The sequence below is a fragment of the Trachinotus anak genome, unplaced genomic scaffold (genome assembly GCF_046630095.1).
Source record: "Trachinotus anak isolate AG129_WGS33_773 ecotype Australia unplaced genomic scaffold, CSIRO_AGI_Tana_v1 ptg000026l, whole genome shotgun sequence".
Lineage (NCBI taxonomy): Eukaryota > Metazoa > Chordata > Actinopteri > Carangiformes > Carangidae > Trachinotus > Trachinotus anak.
In genome coordinates, this window is record NW_027273877.1 from 9252652 (window position 1) to 9280058 (window position 27407).

The following is a 27407-nucleotide window of genomic DNA, read 5'->3' on the forward strand; positions in this document are numbered from 1 at the left end:
TATTCAGTTTGGCCAAACAGGCAACTCTAGAAAGTCTTATTGGTTCCAAACTTTTTCTATTTCACAATTATTGAGGCCACTTTGCTTCTGAGAAAATGCAAAACTTTAGAAATGGTTTTGCCCTCATTTATGCCTTCCCACAACTTTATCAATGAGTTCCTTTGACTTCATGGCTTGGGTTTTGCCTTGACATGCAGTGTGAATTGTGGTTCCTTATATACAAATATTAGCCTTTTCAAACTATGTCCAATCACACATCTCAAGGATAACTAAAGCAAAAAGAATTCACAAGCAAAGTGTGTCTGCATACTTTTGTAAATGACGGATTTCAGTTTTTGGTTTTTATTACATTCACAAAAATGTATGTTTTCACTTTAGGTATTGAGGGCAGTCTGATTGGCAAAGATGGGCATAATAAAGTGTGCAAAATGTGAATACGTTCTAAAGCCACTGTATGTTTGACTGAGGCCAACTGAGGCCAATGTAATATAAAATTTCAACACAGTTTTTCAAAGAAAAAGCCATAGCTATAGCTATGATGACACAGGGGTTTGTATGCTACGTTCTGCTCTACATCCTGCATTTCAAAGAACAGCGGGAGCGCTTGAATAAAGCTTATCTGATAGATTATCTTTTCTTATTGTGATGCCTTTTAGGTGCCAACCAAGTTAAGTCAAGCACCCTGCTGGTACATTAAATATTTGACACAGTCTCCGAATACGGTCCAACCCGAGTCACAGCAAATTATGAGCCACATGTAGTCACGCAGTGCAGGGTGACAGCTTTGAACAGTTTGAAATGTTGAGGAATAGAGGGGAAATCAAAAATAGCACATGATGGGTGGAAGCACAATGGCTATGGTTTTGTGTTTGATGTTTGTATTGTAGGCTAATGGTGACAGATAAGAGAGGAAAAGCTGGTTTGTGTTTGTAAAGGTGATGATGTACAGATGAACTTTTAGTTTGCAACTATATTTCCTTTTTTGTTGAGAGTTAGTTAAAAAGATCAGTACTATTCTCATGCCTGTACACTAAACATGAAGCTAGAGCCAGCAGACGATGAACTTATCTTAAAGCATAAAGACTGTTTAGGGAACCAGTTCACCTGGCTGTGTTCTGAAGTTCAAAAATCAGCTTGCAGCACCTCTGAAGCTAATTAACACATTTTTGTCGACACCATACACAAGCAGGTGTGTAAAAATGAGTGGAATTGGGTTTTATTGGGGGTTACGCCCTAAAATTATTTAGCACATAACAGATTTTTGTTGACTAGCAGTGAAAGCAGATCAATATCAGTTTAAAAGTGTTGTTACAAAAGACAAGAAATGTCATTTTCAATTATCAGTTTCTACTGAGTGCTCTGTGAGATTGTAGAGCTTGGACAACCAGTAGTGGTCAGCTGGCACAAACAAGCTCGCTGATTCAGAATAGGAAGTACAAGAAAACTTCCTGGCAATCAGACTGAGAAGCATTAATCGGTCTTAAATTTAAACTGTCAAAAGTAGCCCCTTTCGCTGTGTTACATATCTGGTACAGATGCAAACAGTGTATAGTTCCTTTTAGATTAGTGAAACTGATTGCATTAGGTTGAGTTTATTAACATTCATGCTCACAGTTTAGTGAAAATAAGCAGATTTTACATTCACACAAACAGAAATACATCTAGACATGATTGTGTATCATAAAAAACCTAAAACTACACATATATCTATATATACACATACCCATAAATTCATACTCATACAGACACATTTACAAACCCAACCATATACTTACACACAACCACGCACACTGGGTTTTTTATTTAGATATACACTAACTGTTTGCGATGATGGATTTGCAGACAGTTGCCACAGGTTTGTTGACACTTGTAGCTCTTCTCACCAGACTGAGTACAATTGACTGACGTGAACCGTTTCTCACGCTTGGCTGCTTGTAATTACACTCTGAACCATATAATGAGAGCACGTCATCAAGGCCTTAGTGGTTCCCCTGAGAGTCTGCCTTAGAAAATGTGTTACAGTACGAATCACTACTGTTGACAAAAAAAAGACCCCATAAGCATAATTAGTATCAGTCGTGTCTAATGAAAATGAAATGTTAAAATGAATATTGAAAGGTTCTGTAAACGAGCAAACAACTATCTAAAGAGATGTGATCAGAGAAAGGCAGATTGGCCTTGGGGACAATCGGTTCGAATCCTGGTCGGCTGGTGGACCGTCAAAACACCCAATAAGTTCTTGAACTTTTTACCAGCTCCGTCAGTGTCTTTGCCAGCTCCATCATTGTGACCTGGCCCAGTGGATAAGTCGAAGCTGAATTTATTTCCCAGTCTGACCGTGGAGCTACAGGGCTCTAGTTTGACTATAACAGAACTGGCTTTTCTTTTCCTCCATGTGTAAGTAACTTGATGCTACACCAGACATGAGAAAGTTGGCTAACTTTACCAGCTTTACACTGTGATGTGTTCGACAAATGTTACTATATCTAGCTGTGAAGCATATCACGGCAATGCTAACATGGGCTAACAATCGTGGTTAGATTGTTTTTTCTTGGCTCTCGTGTAAATAGGGTAACCTTATTCATTTGTGCTTCTTGTTTTGTGTTTAGTGATCACAGGGCTTTGTGACACCTTGCTGAATGAGAACGTGAAGGGAGGGGGGTTGTGGCCAATTAAGTATTTGTTTGGGTCTGAGATCATGGTGGTTTAAGGAGACATCTCGTGGCAGTGAGGATCATTTACAGAACCTTTAATAGCAAAATAAAGTTCAAACCTTGAATTAAACGAAAACACCAAGTGACCAACAGGCACAATGCAAAAAATGTCCAACTCAGCAAGTCCTTTTGCTTCATTTTCAGTCTTAGAATATTATTTTTCTCACCACAATTCTGCATTTCCACTTATCACAGGTACAAGGACAGCATCTCGCAATAAAACATGGTTGAATAATGAAATTCTTTGAAACAAATACCTTTGTACGGGAAACAAAAGTAATTAACCCACTCTGTTGGAGGACTTTTTTATTCTTTTGTAGCTAAGTTTTCAACGTCAAATGTAGACTTATGATGGACATTTTTTGTCGCAGTGACACAGACAAGAGCAGACAAAACAGTAAGTGCACAGCCAAAACATGCGGGGACAGATGGACGTTTGCAGTGGAGTGTTAGAGAGACACGGACCTGATCAGTAAAACGCCTCCTCTTTTGCTCGGGCGACTTGACATAGGCAGCCTGGGTGTAGGCATAGCTTTTATAGCGAGGCTGAGGGGAGGAACTCCGCACTCGCCCCTGAGCCACGCTCACTGTGATCTGAGAGAGAGACAGAGAGATGGAAGAGGGAGGAAGAATTGGCAGGAGGGGCAGGAAAAAGGCCAGAGAAGAGGCGAAAGAATGCAAAGCATAGAGAGCGAAAGATCCAAAAGCAGAATAATACAGATGGAGAAAAGGTAGAAAATGAGGGGGGAAAATGAAGAAGGAAAGAAAAAGAGACAGGAGTGTACAAGGAGCAAGTGATGGTGAAAAATAAGGATGAGGAGAGGCGAGAAAGAGAAGCAGAAAAGAGGAGAAAAAAGAAACATGAATAATCACACATAAGCTCTGTTTCCATCCAAATGTCAAGCTAATTTTGGGTGAACTTTGAAAACAGTTAAATACAGATTAGGTGCAATTCTATCTCCAGGGTGTCAAAAAACACATCTATTAGAGAAATAGAAAGTCCCAAAAATTTATTATTGGGCAAGTTGCTATTTCATTTCATTCCAGCAAATGATGTAAATGCTGCAATATTTAATGTTCTCAGAAGATGAAAACAGAGCAAAACAGTAACAAGCTAATTCACTACTCTGGTTATACAGTTCTAGAGGGTTGTGGTAGACAGATATCTTAGACACAAAAACCCAAGTCACTATATAAATTATTTTATAATTAAAAGGAATCATTAACTGAAAGAAAAAGTTAATTAAATTAGTGTAAATATGCAGTGGTATAAGCCATAATCAGATTGCTACTTGATTAAAAAGTAAGTGCAAGTAAGTAATAAGACACTTTTTTCTATCATTCAGTACAAACATTTGCTCCTATAGCCTCACTTGGTCTGGTATGACCAATGGCTTATTGTAGCTAGAGTAAGATAGAGTTAGCAACTTTTAGATTTAGTTGTATAATGGATATTACTGAGTCAGTTGTCTGACTTTATGACTCTTCTCTACTTCTGTTATTGGCACTGATGAATCTTAATCTTTGGCCAAGTTTGTGGAGTCAGTTTTAATTATGTTATGTAAAACCCCCCAAAACCTAAAGGGACACTTTTGTCAATAACTGAGTTGTAGTTAAAAAAAAAAATTTCTAGAAATTAATGTATCTTTAAAAATTAGGCAGACTCCTGCACTGAAATTATGACGAATTTAACTTGATTCCTGCAGGTACTGGAATCAGGCTAAATATTCTTACTTTGTTCAATTAAAAATAAAGCAATGAGATTTTTTATTTTTTTTTATTGACAAGATCTGCATAATAACTATCAATTATAACTGTCAAGTAAATGTACTTAGTAAAAAGCAACATCTTTTTGTAAAAGGCAATTTATTTCCTGCTGAAATGTAGCGGACTAGAAGTATAAAGTACATAAATTGGTAAAAACAGTACAAGTATCTAGATATTGTACTTAAGTACTTGAGTAAATGCTCTAAGCTACGTTTTATGTCTGATGACTATGATTTATGTGAAGAGACCTGACTAATAATCTGACAAAAAAATGTGGTTTTCAAGTTTAACGCTTCAGAATTTGCAAAAAAAAAATCTTTGGATGGAAACCCAGTGATAGATAACGCAGACATGAGAGACAGACAGCGACAGAGAGAACAGATGCGTGTGTGGACAGAATGAAAAACACACAGTCGCAGCACGGAGTCAAAGCGGATGCTGTGTCCAGTTCCTACACATCCACCACACCCATCCAGACACCAACAGCTCTCCTGACAGGCCGCACGTCTGCCAGCTGATATCTGAAAGTCATCCGTTTGAAACTTTGTTTTCTCTGTGGTATCAGCATCCTGCTTTGTGCTCGCTCAGCCACATTTACCCCAAACTAGTAGCAACTCTGTAAAACTGGAGGCATCAGCAGTTCAGTAGCATCTGTTGTCTATTGGCTAGCACACAACTCACTGATTTTTAAGTCTCACTAGATCTCATTAAGTATTTTTTATTATAACACTGAAGGGAATATGGTTTCAAATCAAAATTCAGCTGAACTTTATAACAGGATTCCTGATAAATTCTTTTGTTTTTACTTTTTTTTTTTTTTTGAAAGAAATTTTAGTGATTAAGAGCTGTTATTACTGTGAGCCGACATTTTTTTGGGTTGGCTTGGTATGTCATGATTGACAGCTGTGATCGACTCATGATTGGGTCGAGTGGGTGGATGGGCGGGACCAAATGATTTTTGTACCTTGGGAGGAAGTGGAGACATGTCGTCCATCTTTATATGCAGTCGCTGGGTAAAACCAGTGGTGGCCTGGGGCCCACCAGCCACAGAGCCTAATTAAGAGCATGCTTGATATATTATGTTTTGAATATCTGAAATGAGGAAATAAATGTTTTCAAGCATTTTGTTATGACTTCAAGTGACTACCCAAAAACTGTAGTCAGTTTTGTATTTCTCTTCCCTAATGGGTGTCATGCCAGCCATGCAGTACACACTCATTAAACACTCGCTTCCTCCTGATCCTGCCTCTTTCTAATGCAAGTAAATGAGTATAAGAAGGCACAGGAAACCATAAAGCCAAGGAAATAATTAAGAGCTTGCACAATGGTGTCTGTTCCTGTTTCTTTATGTTTCTAGTAATTGTAGTTTATCGTCACAGAAGCAGAGACTTTCAGCCACTCATTGAAGGCGTAAAGTATTAAACTGGGTCTTATCATTGTGATATCAATACAAGGGGGGACACTGCTGTAGTTTGAACTCCGCAGCCTCCATAGGACACACCTAAAATTAGCCACCGGTAGCCCCACCGGTCCAGTCCAGCAGATGGTGGCAACAAGACAATAGAAGAATGGTTCATTTGTAGGCTGCTGCCACTTTTAATGGCATATTGTTGGTGATGTAACTATCACAGAAGCAACGGGCCTTTAAATAACGAGCAGAAAAGCAGAAGCCAAGCCAAGACAGTATTTTTATTTATACACAGTTGGGTCGAAAAAGTCCGAGACCACTTTCAAGTGTTTGTTTTGTTTTCTAGAGGATCCTTCTGCTTGGTGAGAAAAGAGACACTTAAATTAAGTAATTAGCTAAACTGAGCTGCTGCATGGAGTGTTTGCTTTTGCTTTTACTTAAACAACTTAAAAAAAAAAAAGCAACACCATTATTGGAGTTTGAATGTGTGCACAGTTAAGAAATAGACCTTAAGAGTCAGATTTTCAAACAGCCGAGTTCTTGTTTGGGTTGGACTTGATTGTCTACCGTGCTGCCTTTTCTATGACAACAGGGTGAGCTGCATCACTAAAACCAAGTTAACCTTTATTCACCGCAGACATCTCCTCTCTCTTCTTCTTCTCTTCACCTGTCACTGTTTCTGTCTGTCTGTCTTCCGTTTCTGTTTTACTCCTCGCTGTTTTCCCCCCTTTCTCTCTGTCAAGGTCGATTAGGTGTTTTTCCTGCGGTACAGAGCAGACAGCCAGCGGCGACCCAGCAGCCCCCGGATCAAACACTTCCTGGCAAAAAATCTTCACTCCAGATGAGTGGACGATCAGGACAACTCAGATAATGTCACAGAAAACTGGACTAGTTTTCAGCACTCTGGATCTGTATCCTCTTCCTCGCTCAGTCCTGGGTGGTGGTGGTAGTGTGGTGTTGATGTAGTGAGGTGGTGACAGTGCCACTGTTGGTGACAGATGAGGCAGGTGGCAGGTAATTGCCGCTGTCAGTAACAGTTTTTTCCTTGCTGTCTTTCTTCTCTGTCTCATGCTGTGTCGCTATCTGACTTGTTCTTATACTTATTTGTCTGCTCTATTGCTCTATTCACTCCCCCTCAACCTCAGCTTCCTTCTTTTTCCGACCTATTCTTCTAAATCCACATCTTTCCTCTCCACTTGCCTTTTTTTTCCTCTCTCTGCCTGATTCCCAGAAGGAAAAATCCTGCATTTTCTCTCCTCTCGCAGACACAGAGCTGATAAAGGGAGGTTGAAGCGGCTATTAAACTGAGTGAGATAATAATATTACCAGCCATTACTCCAGGAAGCTCACTCCATCCTGCCTTGGCGAGACAGCACGACACTGACCTCAGTTTAACTCAGCTCAAAAGGTCAGAGCTGTTAGATGTAATTTGTGACGTTAAATTTGGCCGATTTTTTACAAAACTTTTATTCAGAGGTTCCGTCTCCGTCTTCATTTCGACACTCACAAATTCCAGGCGGTGAAGAAGAAAGAGATATGTCTTCTGCTCATTTTCACTGAAAGCAGCCGAGTGCCTACGTCTCCCAGCATGCCTGGCAGATCTTTGGGGATCCCATGGAACAAGCAGGAGGAAGTTTCATTTCAAAATAAGGTTTGGGAACATAAACAATTCTTCTTAATGTGCACAAGATCTTAAGAGGGTAATTACCTAAGTTCTATTCTTATGGGACTTTTACTTGTCATGCCAGAAATGCATTGCTGCTTACCAGTCTTAAGTTTGTTATTACAGGGAGAGCAGACTAATGAGGACACCAATTAAAAACAACATCACTACAGCTGTGTCCCAATTCAGGGGCCTCATCCGTCGGAGGCTGCATTTGAAGACAGACTGCAGCACGACTAGGCTGTCCCAGTTTGAAGGCTCCTTCAAATGCGGCTGAGAAATGTGGCCTTCTTTTCCTGGGCCATGAAGGATCCAACAGGTGGATCCTTCATGGCCCAACCTATCCCAGGATGCATGACACGCCGGTAATGAAAGCAAACAACACCGACAGAGAGCCCCAGGATCACACTCTTAGATGTATTGGCTTTCAGCTCAGTTGCAGAGGTAATGGTACAACTGTTAAAACTGCTTTTTATTTTACAGTTTAGCAAGATTTCTGTTACAGTTCAACACATTTTGGCTGTAACACCCTTACAGTTGTCAGGCATTACTACTACATTATGTGACTAATGTTGGCCAACATTAGCTAATTTTAGACATATTAGTTACTGAGGCCCTTTATGTGCTGTTACACCTCAGTTAAGCATTTGTTATGATCTAGTTCTTGTCACTTGTGTTCAGTGTTCAGTAACAGACTCACTTTTAAAACTTGTGAAACCAAGTAATCAACATTAGGCTACACATTTGGTCAAAATCAAGTTAACATCAATCATACAAGCTAAAGGAAGAGAGCTAGCTATTGAGATAGCCACTGCTACCCCTAGGTAACACCCTTTACAACCTCTAACCTGTAACTGAAAAATCAATCATTTCTATGTTCCAACATTTTAGTAATCCAGTAGCTAGCTAGGCAGTAGCTAAATCCAACCATAACACAGAAAAAGCAACAGCACCTAAACTAGTCCTGCTAAAAGATAAGTAGCCTAACTAAACAGAATAGCTCAGCTGTAACTGAATTTGCTATTTGACTTAATAAGCTTCCTTTAAATTACATGTTTCATGTATTAGATTATAGATTATTTTATTTATCATATATCTGTTAATTAGTTCATAGTAAAATAATATACTTAAAAGGTATAAAATCAAAAACATATCTACATTTACACCTTTTTAAACCTGATTCCCATTCTGGGAAAATGACTCAGACTTGTTTTCCACTGTATGTGTAACTAACACCAGAGAAATATAAAACAGGGGACCTTTAATGCTTTTAACCATGCTTGTGAGCCTCTGTGGTTTCTGGTTAACACCTTCATTTTATTTGGAAGAACCTGTAGTTCTGCCAAATCTTTCCCTGTAGGAAAGAGGGAGTTATGCTGTCACCCTAGCCTTCATTATTAATCTTGGCGCTGCTGCCGCACAGTGCTGCTTTAAGACAACTCAGAGGACATTTTAGAGCAGGGATCATCTCCACTGTTTCTTTTATCCCTTTCAGTTTCACTCAGATGCTTCAACAAAGAGAGTGTCCTGGTGGGAATTTCACCATAATCTTGGTAAAGTGGCAGGTTGGCAGGATAGCTGGATGGGAGTGTTGATACTTAGCGAGAGTGCAAACTCATTTTGTAAATGGGTTAGATAATCCTGTTCCGGAGCTGATAATATGCAGTGTACAAACATCTGCAGTCATTTAGCTGTATAATATGCAATACTATGAGGTCTACTTGAATATTATTATTTAACATGGGCGCTGCTTCAACAACAAAGCAATGTAATGTAATGTAAATATAGCTGAGCATAGACACAATGCATGCAGAGCAAAGGCTCATGGGAAATAAACCATGGCAGTATCATCACAGCACTAATCTGTCATGGTAACAGTTGCAACCCATGGCATGGAGACAACACTGTAAAGATACCACTGTCAGCACTCAGCAACTGTTCCGATGATGGCTGACAGTCATGTCAGTCCGACGTGTGTGACTACACAAACAGCAGTGACAGACATTAGCATCTGCTAGTTAAAAGCTTTTTTCAGACATGACAGTATAAGAGGGAACCGTGGTGCTGCTGGGGCTCGGTGGTGAATCGACAGATGTTTGATGTCGAAGCCATAGTGTAAGTGTGAGGGGAGAAGTCGAATTTTTCCTCACATGCTGTCTGCAAAGCATCTTCCTGGATATTCAGACATTACATTCACTCTGTTGAAGGAATGAAAATTAAAGATAAAGGGAGGGAGACTTATCGACCTACACTGGCTGCCCATGGCCAATTGAATCAAATTCAAGTCACTAATGCTTGCTTTCAGAGTGACTTCCAGGTCTGGGACATTCAAGAATCTCTTCAAGACGCATCTCTTCCAGGAGCACCTCCTCTCTTAACACCTCTAACACTCTAACGTGACTAACTAGCACTTACTGTGCACTTTCAGTGCACTATTTTATCTGATCTCTTTGCACTTATTTAATAGATGGAGCCCTCAGCACTTACTCTAAGGCCTCCTACTGCACTGAAGCTTTAGTGTTTCTCTCACTTTCAAGCTGCTATGGATAAAAAGCATCTGCAAAATGTGTAAATGTAATGTGACAACTTAAAATTGGACTTGGCTCATTCACATTATTTCCTTGTTTATTATAAAAATAATCAAGTGATCAGTTCATTGTGCATAAAGAGCAAGTTCACACTGAGAATCAACACAATTGTAGTTACTCTAACTCTAGCTCATTACTCGTATTTACCGGCTGGATACACTCATACGGCCTGAAGCGTCTTTTTTTTAACCACCTGATTGAGATGATCATTTCTAAATAGATTTCTTTTAATATCTTGGGATAATATTACTTGTGGAGAACTTTAGTTGTGTAAGTTTATGAGGCTTTTAACCTTTTGTTTTTATGGGAGAACACAAAAGTGTCTCGTCTTATCTTAAAAGAGCCCTCTGTGTTCAGAGGAACTGTAGAAACTGCAAATGTGTCAGTATCTGTGTGTGTGTTGGAGAGAGTGCAGATAGCCTTTGAGAGGTATAAATACTTTATAACCCCCAACCCCTGTCTGTGTCTCCACCTCCACCAGTTCAGAGCCAGACTGATTTGAACATGTTGTTGTAGTTGTGGCAAACTAGCAGTATTTTTTCTACTACTCTAAATGACAACTCCATACCCTTCGTACTGTTGACGGTTCACCAGAAATGGTTATGGGAACGAACGAAATGAGATCATGAGGGGCTGTGAGGTGTTATTACAATCAGTGAACTGTTGGTCGGTGGGAGGGTATTTCCTGCGTTGGTCTTGCCGTAGTTGTTTCTCTGTTTCTTTTCTGGTTCCTGGTCTAGCCTCACCAGGGCAACCACAGCTTTTACACCCCTGCGCCACGGCTGGCTTTCCAAATGTGGCCGTGCATTTTTTAAAACCAGCTGGACAACCTTCTCCTCGGTGATGTCTGGATTCAAATGGCGGCACAGCGCCCGGTACAAGTACGCTTCACGTTACCTCCTGAAATCCAGCTGATGTGTGAAGTAGTGCCAGGATGTTCAAGTGTTATTTTCCATCTTTATATTATCTATATATATCTGTATAGGTCTGACAGTAACATATTCAGTTACTTTTTTTTTTTAGGGAAAATCGAAAAAAGAATGAGCCATCACAGTGTCACATTGCAACCATAGCAACAACAGCATTGTTGTCATGAGACAGCAACGGCAAAGACACCTGAAGCTTCATGTATGCGTGTGTGTGTGTGGTTACACCTGTGCGTGTGTTTGTGCGTCTAACCTGCTGCGAGAAGCGCTGCTGGGTCTGGATCTGGTAGTGCTCCTCTGTCGTCACCCGGGTGATGTTGGCCGCGGCCGCCCGCGGCAGTGTCTCCACCTCCTGGATGGCTTCCATGGAAACGCTTTGGGGAAGCACCTGGAAGAGCGACGTCACGTACATGATGACGCTCTTCTTGTCAGGGTGAGGCACTGCCACATCTGAAGAGCAGAGAGCGGGAGAATGAGGAACATTTACAACATATCATACAACTGTTTTTATTCATTTTCAGGACTTTCCTTCAAATGCAGCGGCTGTTTCAGCTGCTTTTTATTTCCCATAGGATCAGTGCACGTCATTTAGTCGGCCTGCTGGAAAACTTACAGCTAAACTACATCCGAGCAAACGTTTCCAACAGGTGGAAGAGAAATATATAAGCTCTGTGATTTAAAGAAGGGTGGCCACGAGCCCAGCAGCCCGGGGCAAGAGTAACAGCTAGATCACAGCAGGGCTGAGACCCAGCAGATAAATGAGCACTATAAGAGACTGAGGTGTGCAGAGAAGGTAGAAAAAGGGACAAAGGGTTGAGCTGAGGGAGGGAAAAAAACTGAGACAGAGACAAACAAACTGTTCATGAACTGATGGTTTGGGTATGTGAGAGTAAGGGAGGAAGAAGGGAGGAGATGACAAGGGAGAAGAAAAGAAACAGGAGGACAAAAACAGTGAAGGAAGTGAGTGTGTGTCTGCTCACCAAGAGAGAGAAGTGTGTAAGCTGGTGTGGGCATGAGAGAGATATATAGATAAAGCTACAGTAAGAGTCGTATTTCCGGCTGTGAAACACAGATTTATAAGCGTCACAGAGAAATCTGAGGGTGTTATTGTTTGTCTGAGGAGGACAAACAGCTCCATAAATAATGCAGCCATCTGCAGGAGTGTGTCCAAGTGTGTGTCTAAGTGCGTACACCTCTCTCACTCTAATCATTTCACCAAAGCTGAGCTAAGGATGCATACTCACAGGGCTGTGTGTGTGACTGAGTGTGTGTTTGCATGTGAGGGTACTTGGTTTTGAGTGGTTTCTTTTGTGTGTGTGCTTGAGTGAACTGTATGTTAATGCGTTTTTGTGTGTGTGCAGGCATGCCACAGTGTGTATAGCTAGTTTATGTATGTGGCATTCGTATTTTATGCACACACACACACACACACATACGAATACAGTACACAAGTGTGTATACATATATAAATATACACAGATAGACAGATAGATAGATAGATAGATAGATAGATAGATAGATAGATACTTTATTGATCCCTTTGTATACACACACACACAAACACATATATATGGTTTGACACTGATATTTACTTATTCTTATTATATAAAACAAACTACATCATCCCACTCGTGACTGCTCCAAACTGCTACAGTCCACATCAGGTCTGATAAAACGTTTGGTTAAATGTTTGCTAAAGAGAAACGTGTCTAACCAGTAATTCACAGTTTGCTGATGTGTTCAGGGACTACATGAAAAATATGGCTTCCAAGAGATAAAATTTGAGAACCCGAGCTGCAACTTAGCAGCTGTATGTCAGCTTTGATTCCAGGCTAAAGAAGACTTGAGAGCACAGAGGACCAAAGCAAAGGGAAGAAAGAGAAGTGAAAAAGGGAATTAGAGAGAAACGCTGGTGAGAGAATCAAACAAAGTGTGGATAAACAAAGGAAGAGATAGAGAGAGACACAGAGAAAAGGAGTAGCTAAGAAATCATCAGGTCCCTTTTAAATGCTTAAAGAAAGAAAATTGGTTTATGCCTATATTCAATGTTAAAATGAATAAAATGCACTGGATGCATAATTGCAGAACACCACCTGCTTCATGTTGGCAAACCAGCAGCAGTGAACACAACATCTGATTGTGGCATGGAAGCGAAGGTTTGGTGTCAGTTTGTATCTTTGCAGAGATCTTTAATTCATAAGGAAAATCATATAAAAGCTGATGCAGGTGTTAAACATAAACCAGAGTGTTAGTGCAGTTGTTGGTGAACACATCTGGACAGATGTTTTGTAATTCAACATGCTGTGGGATAATCTGAGTTTAAAGGTCCCATATTTTACACTTTTTTGGTGTTTTATTTTAAGTGTTGATATCCATAAGAAGATATATTTGTGGTTTCAAGAACCAAAAACCATTTCAGTGTAGTTTAACATCTCTCTCAGGTTTCTTTCTGGGGCTTTAGTAAGAAGAGGTCAGTCAGGCAATCAGAAGAGAGGCTCTGAACCTCTCTTCTGATTGTTTTATGAATGATCAAATAAAAAATATAGCAGATTTCAGATAAACACTCAGAGAAACCAAATCCTGCCATGCCTTTGGCTTAGGGCATGGCTGACTGCTTTGTTGTGACATCACAAAGTTACATAAGTCCTGACAGCTCCTTTTGAGGCTCAGGTTCTGAATACAGGCTGTGTGCATTTCTCTGTGGACTGAGGCTTTGATACTTTCACACTATTAAGATAGAACCTAGACCTGCTTTATAATCAAAAAAGACATGGACATGGATTTATGCAATATGGGACCTTTAATTCAGTCCCTTGGATATTAAAACCTCAGGCCTTGTTTAATGCAACAGCCTTTGTACAGACTGTGCAGAACTCAGCTGCCAGAGAACCAAAAGACATGACCACATCACCCCTGTTTCAGCCATGTTCAGATCAACTTTAGCCCTGTGTGATAAAAACGCAGCCACCTCATTTGTTCATATGAATGCCGAGATCTGTCAAGTTGGGGTGCCAACATAGAGGGCTCATGATTACCATAACTAAAGATAAAATTGTTACTGCCATCATATCGTTCCAGGGTAGGAAAAAATCTGTCTCAGAGTATTAGAATCATTATATTCCTGGATCATATTTCATGTTTAACTTTACCTTTAACAATAACATTAAATATGGAGCTTATTTTGGTCTGAACATTCACTTATACTGGCTCAGTACAGAAATAAAACTAGAGGGGATGGAGTGTTTGCAGTCAGGGTCCTGAGCCAGTGCAATGTCCCATCCACGGATAAAAAGAAAAGCAGAAACCACAAGGAGACATGTTTGAAGTCTATGATTACAATAAAGTATCCATCACGGTTTGACACCTGATATTAAAATTGCCGCTCACATCACAATGTGCTGTTTCAAAGGAATTAACATTAAATGAGTGTCCAACTAACCAAATCCTGACAGCTGTTCTTCTCCGAGATATGAGCCACCAAACCTCAGAAAATTAAATCTGAAATCCTTTCAAAGCGTGAGAAAATGTTCAAAAAGCCCAGGTGGGGGGTTATTAGTGTTTTAAGCATTGGCGCGCAGCATGATAATGATGCACGTTCACCCCACTTGCTCCTAACTAGTGATTGTTTATTGTAAGATCAATGGAAATTCTTCTGCTGTGATGTGTCATTTCAAGGCTTAAGCAAGTGGCGACGGATTACAACGCTCCCTATTGGGCTGGCTCAAAGCCTGAACACAGCAAGGGGGGGGGGGGGGGGGGCGACGACAAAAAATCCTGTCTCCAAAAAGACCTTTCATGCATGCACACTGTAAGATATGGATATGGAAATGGATAAAATACAGAAACCATACGACCATATAGTAAAACAGCTCTGGTGAATTTCCTGGTAAAATTGTATGGAAGACTTACAATGCCTAAATAAATACAAATGTAATAATGCAAATTGTAATAAATTAAAGAATAAACATATAATTCCCCTAGTGGCAGGACCAAAAATCATTTATGGCAAAAAGAATGTAAAAGTTGAGAGAGTTGGATATGCAGGTTATTAAAAATGTGTCAACTTAAGGGTGATTAGAATGAATATCCTCTCAGGGAAAATATTCTTTTTCTCTTTAATATCATTCTTATTCAATATAGCTGACAGATTACATTTTATTTTTTAATTATTTTAGTTTAGCTTTGGGATTAAACTAGCGAGAGGAAAGACACGTTAAAACAATAATTGTGTTATATTGTTGTAATAACTGTTCAATAATTGTAAAGAATAAAAATAATTGTCTTTCAACAATCAAGGGTGGTGTTAAAAACATATTTGAAAAAAATAAATCGTACTTCATTTAAAGTATTTGGGGAATTTGGTTGTAAAATTCTGGATATAAAAATGTTTTAAGCAGGACTCTGGTCCTTTCTCTTCATCTACCTGATCACTTTACTCCCACCAAACTCTACTGATTTCTCTAAGAGGCCATATTGCTGGTGTTTGGTTTTTTTTTGTGTGTGTTTTTTTTTGGATAAGATCTATGTTTGCAAAAAAACACCATCACCATCTATCACAGAGAGCTCCCGACTGAAGACAATGCTGCGGTGAACTTTAACCTGGGTCAGCTGTACTCACTTCATCCAGGCCTGACAGTTTTGAATAAGAGTCTGAAAACTGGTCTTAGGTCAGCAGCGACCAGGGCAGTGATGGATGTAAAGAATGTCAACAAATTGTGGAGAAATATACTGTTGTTATTCTGCACAGAATCAAAGCACTTTTCTTACAAGTGAGGGACATTTTTTTGCCAGCCTGTTTAAGTCCTTCAACTGAGCAGACCACAGTCATCACCATGGCACCCAATCACAGCGTGGCACATCATGTTCATTTGGGCCAATTAAGGTGCATGCTCAGAGGGCGTGAAAAACGATGGGAGCTGTAACTCACTTTGATTATTCTTTCGGTGGAAGCACCAGTGTATGTATGTGCAGCTGTGTGCAGCTGTGTGTGTTAGTTACCCTCAGGATCCAGCAGTCTCTCTATCCCCAGGTGTTGCTCTGCCTTATTAAAGGCGTGTTCCAGTCTGTCGATCGCCGACGTCTTCTTCTCCACTGAGCTCCAATCAAAAAGCTCAGGTCTGCAGAGGTAAAAGAGAAATCAGCGCAGATTATGCATCTGTTCTAATCAATCATCTAATCAATTCTAAGACATCCAGACATGAAGAAACGTCACAAGAATTTGCTATGTCATATCCCGGGTTGATCATTGCCACCCGTGCTCTATGCAACACAAGGACACAAAAGAGCATTCTGCAAAAGTTGGAAGGGCTGACATTGCAGTAATAAAGACGTTGTTTAATGGGTTTCTTTTTTTTAAATTATTATACAGCCTATAGATTAATTTTCTTAAAATGAAACCCAGTGTAATTAACTCACTTCAGCTGATGCAGTCAATTTTATTTTTGGAGCTACTTTACTGTAAGTCAGCAACCATGTATTCATCTGGCGTGCAGTGATACTTGACTGTACAGTGCACGCTCTCCACTCCACCACTATCATTTCCTCAGCTCGCAGTGAAAGTAGAAACTTTCAATGCATAATAGCAGTCAATATTTAATGGCATTTGATTTAAATTTTGCCCACAGCCATTCCACTATCAGTAAACATCATGTTGTTGGCATGGAGGCCAAAGACCTAAACACCACAAAGCCATTCATCCATTTATTCCTCTGGCCTTTCATCCTTTATCCGTTTACTTGTTTATTTGTTCCTTCAATCATTCATTTATTCACAATAAAGCTTTTCTGTATTGCTAGCTATACTGTACAGTATACAGCAGCTGAACCTATCATTAGCATGTGTAATGTGGTCACATTACACAGACTATCCTGGTTTTAATTATATTTTTGTCCTGACCATGTTTTATGTTGATATATATTTGAATTCAAATGTCGCCCACTTCGTTACACTGCACACATAGCCTCTATTAAAATCAGTAAAGATAGGTGCATTAAAAAAAAAAAATTCTCACAGCTTTCTTTTGGTAGATTTGTTTTCTGGCTACTGTTTTTCTGTTTTGTAGCAAAGTGGGTAACTCGCTCACAACAATGGCCTTCAGTGCCACGACCCAATATCTGGCTTACTGATACCTAATCTCAACCTTGTGGATCAGCTCAGCTTTTATTTTAATTTCAGGGTCTACAAAATACTTTTTTATTTTGTTTGGGTGTCTTATAAAAACTTCCCTCTTCCTGCAAGAGCTTTACGCTCTAGAATGCCCCAGAAAGAGCCCTAAAACACGGAAATTAGTTTGCATTTTAGCACCTCCAATTCCCTCATCCTGAAGTCTATACAGCAGGTTTTTTGAATGGGGTTTTGATTAGATGGCTGAAATAAGTTAACACAAGCTCAAGACATATTCACATTTTATTCTACAACTTAAAATATGTCAGTAGATACCCCAGCTGTAACATTTCTTTTAAGCTTATACGTCTCTGAAAAAAGGCCGGTTGCTAACAAGTGTCTAAATGAGACTACAGAGGCTGTTGTCAAGGACGTTAAACATCATCGTGCCGAACAAGAAAACCGATCTACTCACAAGTCCACCTTTAAAACCTTGTTGTTTTTCAACTCCCGCTCTAACAAACTATTACTAACTTTGTAAGAGTAAAGGCTTTTGTAGATGAGGTCAGAGCTAAATCAGACTACAAGCTGGAAGTTTAGTGGTGGCGACGCTGAAATCATGCACCAGTGGCGTTGTTCGTTTATATCCTAACATTAGCTTTTCACTTCTGGTGACTGTACTGAGGCTTCTAACATCATAAAAGTTGTATTTATTTGTGAAGATTATCCTGTGGCGATAACATACAAAACATTTAAGTTAAAGGGTTGAGATACTTCTGTGAAGGATAATTACTGGAACAAAGAGACACACAAGAAACTTTAATCACAGTAAAAACACTGATGAAACAGTATCATTCATCAGTTGGCTTCCTTCAGCAGCGCATCACTAAAAGCTAGCAGGCTTGAACCAGATATATTCTGTCTCTTTTCCCTTTAATTTTACTTTTAGTTTATGGGCTCATTTTACACCTCCAAGTATATCTAATAAAATGTGAGAACAAGACCATAGTTTATGAAGCTGATGATATCCCCCTGTCTGTACGCCCCTTTTCTGTGTCTGTAGTTTTATTTTCTTTCTTTCTATTGCTCTCTCTGTTAACACACACACACACACACACACACACACACACACACACACACACCAAGGTGGAAAGAGCACTGCAAAATTGTACTCAAGTACAAATACTGTTACTCAATACAAGTAAAATTACTTGTGTAAAAATGTACTCAAACGGGTACAAAGTGCGTCAGTTACAAAGTACACTGCATTGGTATTTCATAACACAGCTCTCAGGTGAGAAGCAACCCGTTAATTACTGCCAGGTACTTAGCAAGCCTGCGCCTACAACTGATAATGAGGTTGTAGTTTTTGACGGTGTCCAGGTGTCGCACACACCTGTCTGAACTTGTGTCTGCGTGTCGTGCCCCCGGAAGTCCTCCATCACCTGCTCTAACTCCAGCTTCTCCACTAGCCCTGCTGACTGCCGCCTCCCTGCCCCGCCTCGCCCCTCGGGCTATTAGCATTTAGCGTTAGCCGGACCCAGCATTACTTTGCCCCTTAGCCTAAACGTAACCATGACAACCTAATGCCTAACCCTAACACTAAAACCATTTGAAGTTGTTAGGCGCGGCCACCATTTCCTCACTTCCCAAAAATATTGCTCTGTTGGGAGCTTTTTTTTTTTTTTCAGTCCTCCCTGTAGTATTTAGAGTCACACACACACACACACACACACTGACAGACACGCAAGTCATTCCACCATACCTGTGGCTGTGGATGAGGGCGTTGAAGGCCAATCCATCATTCCAGCTACTGGAGAAGTTAACCACATTGACCTGAGGACAGAGATATTAAAGGGCCAACCTTCGAATGCAGTACGACACCCACTGCTGAAACACTGTCGCCCCAAGACTGAGTATCACTTTTATAACTACTCACTGAATTGAAGACATATTTTCACTCTCAAACTGCCAGTCTGGGCTTTTAATACATGGAGTGACAGAATGCTATAGCTAAAAATGGATTGCAAATGTAATAGAAATCTGCATGCAGCTCAGGGAAGTACTAAAAAGTTAACTAAATCTCTCCGCCTTGTTCCGTAGGTATTTCTCTCTGGTAAAAATAAAAAAATAAAATTAAGACCTGGGTGATTCGGGTGAAAGCAACTATTAAATGCCATATGTTATTCAGAAAAGCAGCATATGCCGTGTTGTGAATGCTCTTAGCAGTTTAGCCTAGAGGCTTCAATACAGCAGAGAACAGTCCAGGCCACATGAAGCTAAATTAGATGAAGAAAAAACTATACAGGAATTCAAAAACATCATTTGTCCTACTAGTTTTGAGTAAATTGGATTTTTTTCTTTTCATATTTTTAAAAATACATTACTTTTAGGATGAAGGCTCAAGTCTCTCTGTCTTTTAGCTTCATTCTCAGGGCTATAAAATGATAATCATCTGGTGGCACTAATCCCAGATCTGGATCACCACCAAAACCTAATCCATTATTCACTGGCCCAAAGCCTATCTGTCCACCAAATTTCATGAAAATCTGTTCTTGAGAGATTTGAGATATCCACTCAGACAGACAACTAGAAAAAAAAAAGACAGAAAGGTGTCTTGGGCAGAGGTAAATCATTCAATACCACTGAAGATATAAGGCAGAATTACGACACGACATGATTCTACAAATTAGACTTGAAGCTGTTGCTTTGAAATGAGACAGGCATAGTTACTCTGACATTTTGTCAGTTCATAAGACAACTCTGTCTGTGGCTTCACAGGAATAGTTCCCTGAGAAAGCAGGAGAGAGGAGAACTAGTGGATCCTGTCATTCAGCCTGTGCATTTACGATAAGACTGAGCGAGAGGGAAAGGAACATACCTGAGGATACTGGCGTGTGTTCTGACGAACCCAACTCAGCAGAATCTTCTCACTGTTGGTCTGCTGTAGGCCCGCCATCACATCCTTCATCACATCCTTTACCTGCACACACACAAATACAGTGTTAAGCTGGTGTCAGACCTTAAAGGTCATAGTGTATTGTGTGAAATTTCCAAGTCTTCTTTTTATTATAAAGCAAGTCTAGGTTCTATATTAATACTGTGAAAGTGAATGCACACAGCCTGTATTCAGAACCTGAGCCTCAAAATGAGCTGTTACGACTTCTGTAACTTTGTGATGTCACATGCCCCAAGCCCAGCCCACCTGGACCCACCATCCAATCTAGCAGGATTTGGTTTCTCTGAGTGTTAACCTGAAATCTGCAATATTTTTATTTGATCACTCAGAAAACAGTCAGTCAAGACTGACAGACAGAAGACAGGTTCAGAGCCTCTCTTCTGATTGGCTCACAGACCTGCTGTTACTAGAGCTCCAGAGAGAAGCCTGTAAGAAGAAGATGTAAAGCTACATTGAGATGTTTTTTGGTAGTTAAAACCACAAATATATCTTCTTATGGATATCAACACTTAACATAAAACAAGGGTAAAAGTTAAAAAAAAGTGTAAAATATGGGCCCTTTAACAGACATGCACATGAATATAGAGCTCCAGCAAAAACATAAACTTTTGCACTGGTCAAAATCTCCTCACTCTGCCCCCCCCCCCCCCCCCCCCACCATCTTTAACTTAACTCCTGATAAACAGAACAACAGATATTGAAATCTATGCTAATATGGGCCCTGGCGGTGTAACATTACCATAAAGAGACATTTTATAAATATCAGCTGCTTTCTAGCAAAGTTTTGACATGGCCTGTCAGTGGGTCCTTTGCATTTTCACACATCTGTACCACCGCACTGTAGCACACCCTCAGTAAAAGTGCACAGAGCACAGTCAAAGAACACTTGTGTACACACGCATCCATGCACAAGCCTGTGTGTGTATTTGGCTGCATTGTCACAGGCTGGATTTTTGGCAGTTCTGAGTGACAGTTTTGGAGCACTTATTCAGGGCTTGGGGGGGAAAGAGAGACAGCCCTTATACTTTTTCGCTGCCCGCTTGTGCATTACTTATGCACCCTCGCCTTTCCATCAGTCAAATATGCATACTCACATATACATGTACGCACACTCACACACACATATGCACATCTCCCCCTACTCTGTGCTCATGCTCTCTTGAATTGAAGACAGAATGTCACACACACACACAGGACATTATACTGACTCATTCATTTCTTGGAGACTTTACTTACCTTACCACCTAACCTTACCCTTCACCTTAAAGTTTAAAGGTCCCATATTTTACACTTCTGTGTTTGAAGTGCTGATATCCATGAGAAGATCAATTTGTGGGTTTAAGTACCAAAAACCATCTCAGTGTAGTTTTTCATCTCCTCTCAGGCTTCTCTCAGGAGCTCTCGTAACAACAGGTTGGTGGAGCCAACCGAAAGAGATGCTCTGAACCTTTCTTCTGATTGGCTGACTGTTTTCTGAGTGATCAAATAAAAATAGAGCAGATTTCAGGTAAACACTTAGAGAAACCAAAACTGGTAAGGTTTGATGGTGGGTCCAGGTGGGCTGGGCTTGGGGCATGGCTGAGAGCAGTGATTGCTTTGTTGTGACATCACAAAGTTACAAAAATCCTGACGGCCGTTTTAAGGTTCAGTTTCTGAATACAGGCTGTGTGCATTTCTCTGTGGACTGAGGCTTTGATACTTTAATACACAGTATTAATATAGAACCTAGACCTGCTTTATAATCAAAAAAGAGATGGACATCTACCTTTATACTATATGGGACCAAACAAACTAATGCACACACTGTTGCACAGATGTAAAGTAATAGAGTAAGAAAGAGGACGAAAGAGTCATCTGCACTATTACACACTTGCAGATACACACTCACACACAATGTGCGACTAAATCTAAAAAAAAAGGCTTCAGTGTTTGATGTTAAGGTGAATTCCCAGCAAGGGGAATCATGAAGATCTCTCTCGCATACGCCTGCACACACACGCGCACACACACCCGCGCGCGCGCGCACACGCGCGCGCACACACACACACACACACACACACACAGACAGGTTTGTTAGCAATTCCTCGTATAATGCGGCCTGCCGGGTGAAAAAGGGACTCATTTGGGAGTAGGTCACCGCATGCATTTCCACTTTAATTGGAGGGGTGCTTTAACAAAGACTGCTGTACACACACACACACACACACACACACACAGGAGCACTCACAGACTGGCATACGTGCCCACACATAAGCAAATGATAACCTCCAGGGCGTAGCAGCCTTTCACAGGCATATTCACACACTACATCCACAGACACACTTACGTGGCGCCCACAATCATACGCACTGAGCCAACACAAGCACCTCATTACAGAACTGTGTTTTGCTATTAATCGTGTCATTAAGTCCATGCCAAAACCAGTGTGATTGAGACATTAGCCTCCATTCAACTTGATGTGGAATGAAACACAATTAAAATGTAGTGTATGTAAGCTATTAAAACCACTGCCATTACATGTAGTTGTTCTTAAACACCGAGTCCATAATGAAATATGTTTTGAACTTTAAACGCAGCTTAAGGGGAGAAGTACGCAGTCGTGAAGGCTTAATATTGCTCTATAAGTTGGCAGAAAGATGAAGGGCACCAAAAAAAAAAAAAGGAGAAAAAAGAAACATTAAAGGAAACTTGAAGTACTCTGTGCTGCTTTTTCACTCTCATTACCGCGGGTGGTGAATTTACTTTTCTCGAAAGTTATGATGTTGGATTATATGACCTGTGCTTGCTCATGTTTTCTGGTCAGAATTAGAGACAAACATGAAGCCAATGAAAAATATACAAGACTCTCAGATCTTTGCCATCCGTGCCAGAAATGCAGTACATCTGACTGTCGTTGTGAACTTTTTTTCTCAACGTTTTTTCTGGACTGGAAAGTAAACAGCTGTTAATGCAAACGCTGGCTATTTAGCAATAGCAAAAACTTACATATAGCACCTTTAACTGTTCCAAGGTTGTGCCAGAAAGATGATCTCTCTTTATTATCCGTCCGACCCCTTTCCCTCCTCCTGTAAAGCAACTACTGTTTCAGTCGCTACTGTATAGATTATAAAGTAGTATGAAAAACGTACATAGCTTAGAAGCAGATTTTAAAGCTACAATATATACTTTTTTTTTTTTACCTTGAGGCATCGAGTGTGTATCTTTGCATCATAGAAAATTGTTTCACTTTTCTTTTCTTGCCGCTCTCTATCATTAGTGTTGCTTTGAGTTCAGGAAGGTGGCTGCTACCTTCACCTTAACAGCTACAACTGAAAGTATCAGAGAGAAACGTTCAGAGGGACGAGGAAGGACAACTTTGTTTTTGTGTCACATATTGCAGCTATATGCAAACACTTCCTTAAGAAATAGACAGGAGCAATTTATACAAGCCTTCCGTGTTGCAGCTGATTCAATTTGTGCATCATGGACAAAAGGTGATTTAAATTGGTGTTAAAGTGATGCTTACTAGTGTGAAAGCTGTATATCTGATGAGCTTGCCAGCATGCGTTCAGTGATTTTACTCACTCTAGCTTGTTTATCTTCACTATTAAACTTTGCGTGGCTTTCTAAATGGGCTCATTGAATGTAGTTCAATTATACAGTAAAATGGATATACATGCAATTTAGAGTTCAGGGACAATGCACAGCTCTCTTTCCTGTTTTAGCAGGATTTTGTGTGACTCAGTTGGATGCGTATATACTCATCAGGGTCAAGGTATTCAATTTATACAGACAAGGGTCTTTGAAATGCAGCAAAAATTTGCTGCATTCACAAAATACAAAATCTCTTATTGCCTCCAAAGTGGCTGCACGGATCCGCACGCCGACACGTTCACACACACACTTACAGCACAAATGTGTGCACACACACACACCTGCCAGTGGAGAATGATGCTCCAGATGAGCCCGAGAATCAGTTTGTGATTTCCATCAACGATGTCGGCTGCTCCGATATTCACCAATTCAACCTGTAGGAGGGAGGCGCAGACAGGAAAATCTCATTATACGTTTTATTTAACAAAATCCGAGCAGGTTTTGGTCCCTGTTCTAACTCAGTCGTTTCCCAGCCTTTTTGGTCTGTGACCCCTTTAAAATGAAGCAATGTCTACTTTGCTCAATTGGTTCATTCAGCTCCTGTCAAGCCTTGGTTTCCAGATGGAGATGGAAACAAATGTAAATGTGCAACATACAAGTATAAAAGAAACATAAATATATCTGAGCATATATCTGAGCGACCACAGTGCAGCCCACAGAACTATAAGTCTGGTTTTTATGTGGAAATAATTCATCAGTGAATGACCGTTCACTAGCGACCACGACACAGCATAACGGACACAGTACGCCTGACAAGCTTTAGATTTCTCCACATGTTGAAGCAGTGTGCATGGGCTTCCAGTAAGTTATGTAAAAGGTTTGAGGGCCTTTTTTCTTTTTTTTTTCCCAAACCAAACCCAAAAACCCAAGGGCAAAAGTGTGCGCTTATCTGCTGTAACACAAGCTGCAAAAGTTGGTACACCAGCAGTATTACAGGTTACATTAGAAAAATATGGGTAATGGACTTAACACCCACTGGGTTAAGGCCAAAATATGACTGTATCAGAGTTTAGGCAAACATTAGTAGGCCTGGGCGAAATCCAAAGTTTCTTGATACAGTCCAGCCCAAATATCAGATATGGGGTAATGTAGGTATTTCTGGGTATTTCTTATTTAATTCATCATGATGTCATTTTGGATTTCAGGACTTTATTATTTAATTTTACATTTTTAACACCATTTTGGAAAATGTGTTCTTACATGAACATGTTTCGAACTATGGAGAGAAAACAATCAGTAATAAAAGTTATTTTTTATTGGGGCATTTTTATGGCTTTATTTGAGAGAGAGAGTATGGGAGTGACATACAGTAATATTATTATCCTCTACATATGTATATTGTTTTCCTTTTTTTTGTGTGTTTTTATGTACCTTCAGATTTATCTTTGGAGCCCTTTGGGGCTCCTGATCCTCAGGTTGGGGACCAATGCTCTATCTACTAAAGGAGTAGTTCAGCAATTGGAGAAATACACATTTTGCTATTTTTTCCCCTTTTTTTTTTTCCAAAAGTTATATGAGAAGATTGATCCCACTGTCATATCTGTCCATTAAATGATAAAGATGATGAGCTTAACCAGAGGAAACAGTTAGCCTGGCTCTGTCCAAAGAAATGGCACGACATGAAACCCCCTACAAAAAAAAAAAACAACTTGTTTTTACACTTTGGTTTTTGTATGGCCCAAACAAATATTTGTGCATGGTGTTAATTAGTTTGCTTCAGAGGCGCTGGTTTTTTTTGTTACCTTCGGGCAGAGCCAGGCTAACCATCCCCCGCTGAGCTGAGTTAAGCATATTTCAAAATATCAATTCCTTTAATCACATGGAAGAAAAAGAAGCGATGTATCTGTGATCCTTTTAAAATGCACTGTGTCAAGTAAACCACGTTGAGACACCTATCTTGACTAAAATGACCTCTTTCTATCTATAGGAAGGAAAGGGTGCACAAGAAGAGAAAGCGATGGAGAGAAAGGCAAAGGAGAAGTAAGATAAAAGAGAAATTGTGGTATGAGGAAAGGAGCCAGACAAAAGAGAGACAGTAAGATAAAAGAGGGGATAAAAAAGATAGATACTTGTTTTTCTTAGACGGGAAAAGTAAAGGCGTCTCAAAACAGACAAGGTTAAATGTATATGGAAACCAAGCTGGACAGGAGCGAGAAACCTGACGTGCAGTTCCACTGTTTATAAAGTTTTGCCACGGTTTTATTAAATATATATTAATGCAGTCAGATCATATCTTATTAAACTTTCCTGCGCACTCGCATCAGGAAAAAGGGGAAGCGCATGTGTGTCAGTGTGTGCGCATACTCACATTGTTCTTCTGCAAGATCTGCAGAGCACGGTTGACATTGTTGAGCGAATGAACACGTGTGAATCCTCTCTCCAACCTCACCTGAACACACACACACACACACGCACACACAGAGACACACACACGGACAAGACAGAGGAGATTACTGAGGCATAAACAGACCTTGCTCAGGGGCAACCATTAGCGCTACAAACGGCCACATTACAATAAAAATGTATGTGTGTGTGTGTGTGTGTGTGTCCTATTACAATAAGATGATAATATCAAGCAAAGGACAAAAATGATATTGTCTCTCCGTGAGATAAAAGCACAGAAATGAGTGTGAGAAGGGAAGGAGGGAAGGTGGTGGAAAGACGAAGAGAAAAACTGAGAGAGACAAACAAGTGAGGAGAGCTGGAGGGGCAAATAAAACCCAAGGTGGGAGTAAAAGTTTGATTAACACTGTGGGGTGTTCTGGTGCGTGCGTTTGGCCTCATTTAAGTTTTAAATCTTGGCACTTTTTTTTTTTTTTTTCCCCCAGTATAGTATAATATGATGATTTTTAGTTTAAGCTGGGGATGATGCTGCGTCGGGACAGATGACGGTGATGTGAAGGTTTCGTATGGTTACAACCAGAATCAATCAAGGTGACGATTGTTGCGTTACTGATGAGGAATGTAATCAACACACTGAATGAACAGAAAGTGCTTGGATTGGTTTGCTCCAGTCTGCACCACCACTGCTGTCTGTCCTAAACATTTAGCCCTTCACCATTTATTCACCATTTTCAGCGAACTGCTAATCAATTACATTTATCTATTTACCATTTATCCATCAATTCTGGCTATTTCAACCATTTATTCATTACCTCTACCAAAGTATTTCAACTTTTTAACTTTCAACTTTGTTCCTTATTTGGATTTTCCTTTCTTTTTTTTCTTTTTTGACTTGGTCACATGTCCAGCCATATTCACTGGATCTTCTTCACACTCTTATGAAGATAGAGAGCAATACTGATTTAAAAATCTGGCATGAGTCTGGCATCTGGTATGTTTCTGTGTTTGAGGATATGTGTGTGTTTGTGTGTCCTTGTACAATATGCCCCTGTGTGTGTGTGTGTGTATTTATACCAGCTCATGTCCTGCCAGCCCCTCCAGCAGCTCCAGCAGGCGTCGTCCATCACACAGGTCTGAGAACAGATCCTCCACTGATGGCTTCCCTGTCTAAAACACACACAAACGTACAATTATCAAAAACTGTATCGTCATCAACTAAAAGAAAATGATAACATACATTAATTCTAAATATTTCCAGAAAATCAAAATGTTAATTACTACTAAGATGAGTTCGATTTCTGCAG

General features: G+C 40.1%; 1 protein-coding gene across 10 annotated transcripts in view; it reads right to left on the minus strand.

The window, feature by feature from the left end:
• Window positions 1-27407, minus strand: part of dmd (dystrophin) — a 298427-nt gene that overhangs the window by 160298 nt on the left and 110722 nt on the right. For 9 of the 10 annotated variants that reach the window (XM_071463813.1, XM_071463810.1, XM_071463816.1 and 6 more), the window contains exons 3-10: window positions 27178-27270; window positions 26069-26149; window positions 24042-24134; window positions 20050-20151; window positions 18934-19004; window positions 16065-16183; window positions 11320-11516; window positions 3180-3308 (exon numbers count right to left, since the gene is read on the minus strand). In XM_071463813.1, coding sequence (XP_071319914.1) covers window positions 3180-3308; window positions 11320-11516; window positions 16065-16183; window positions 18934-19004; window positions 20050-20151; window positions 24042-24134; window positions 26069-26149; window positions 27178-27270 — 885 coding nt within the window. The remainder of the gene's footprint in view (window positions 1-3179; window positions 3309-11319; window positions 11517-16064; window positions 16184-18933; window positions 19005-20049; window positions 20152-24041; window positions 24135-26068; window positions 26150-27177; window positions 27271-27407) is intronic. The other variant, XM_071463817.1, reaches the window with a different exon arrangement.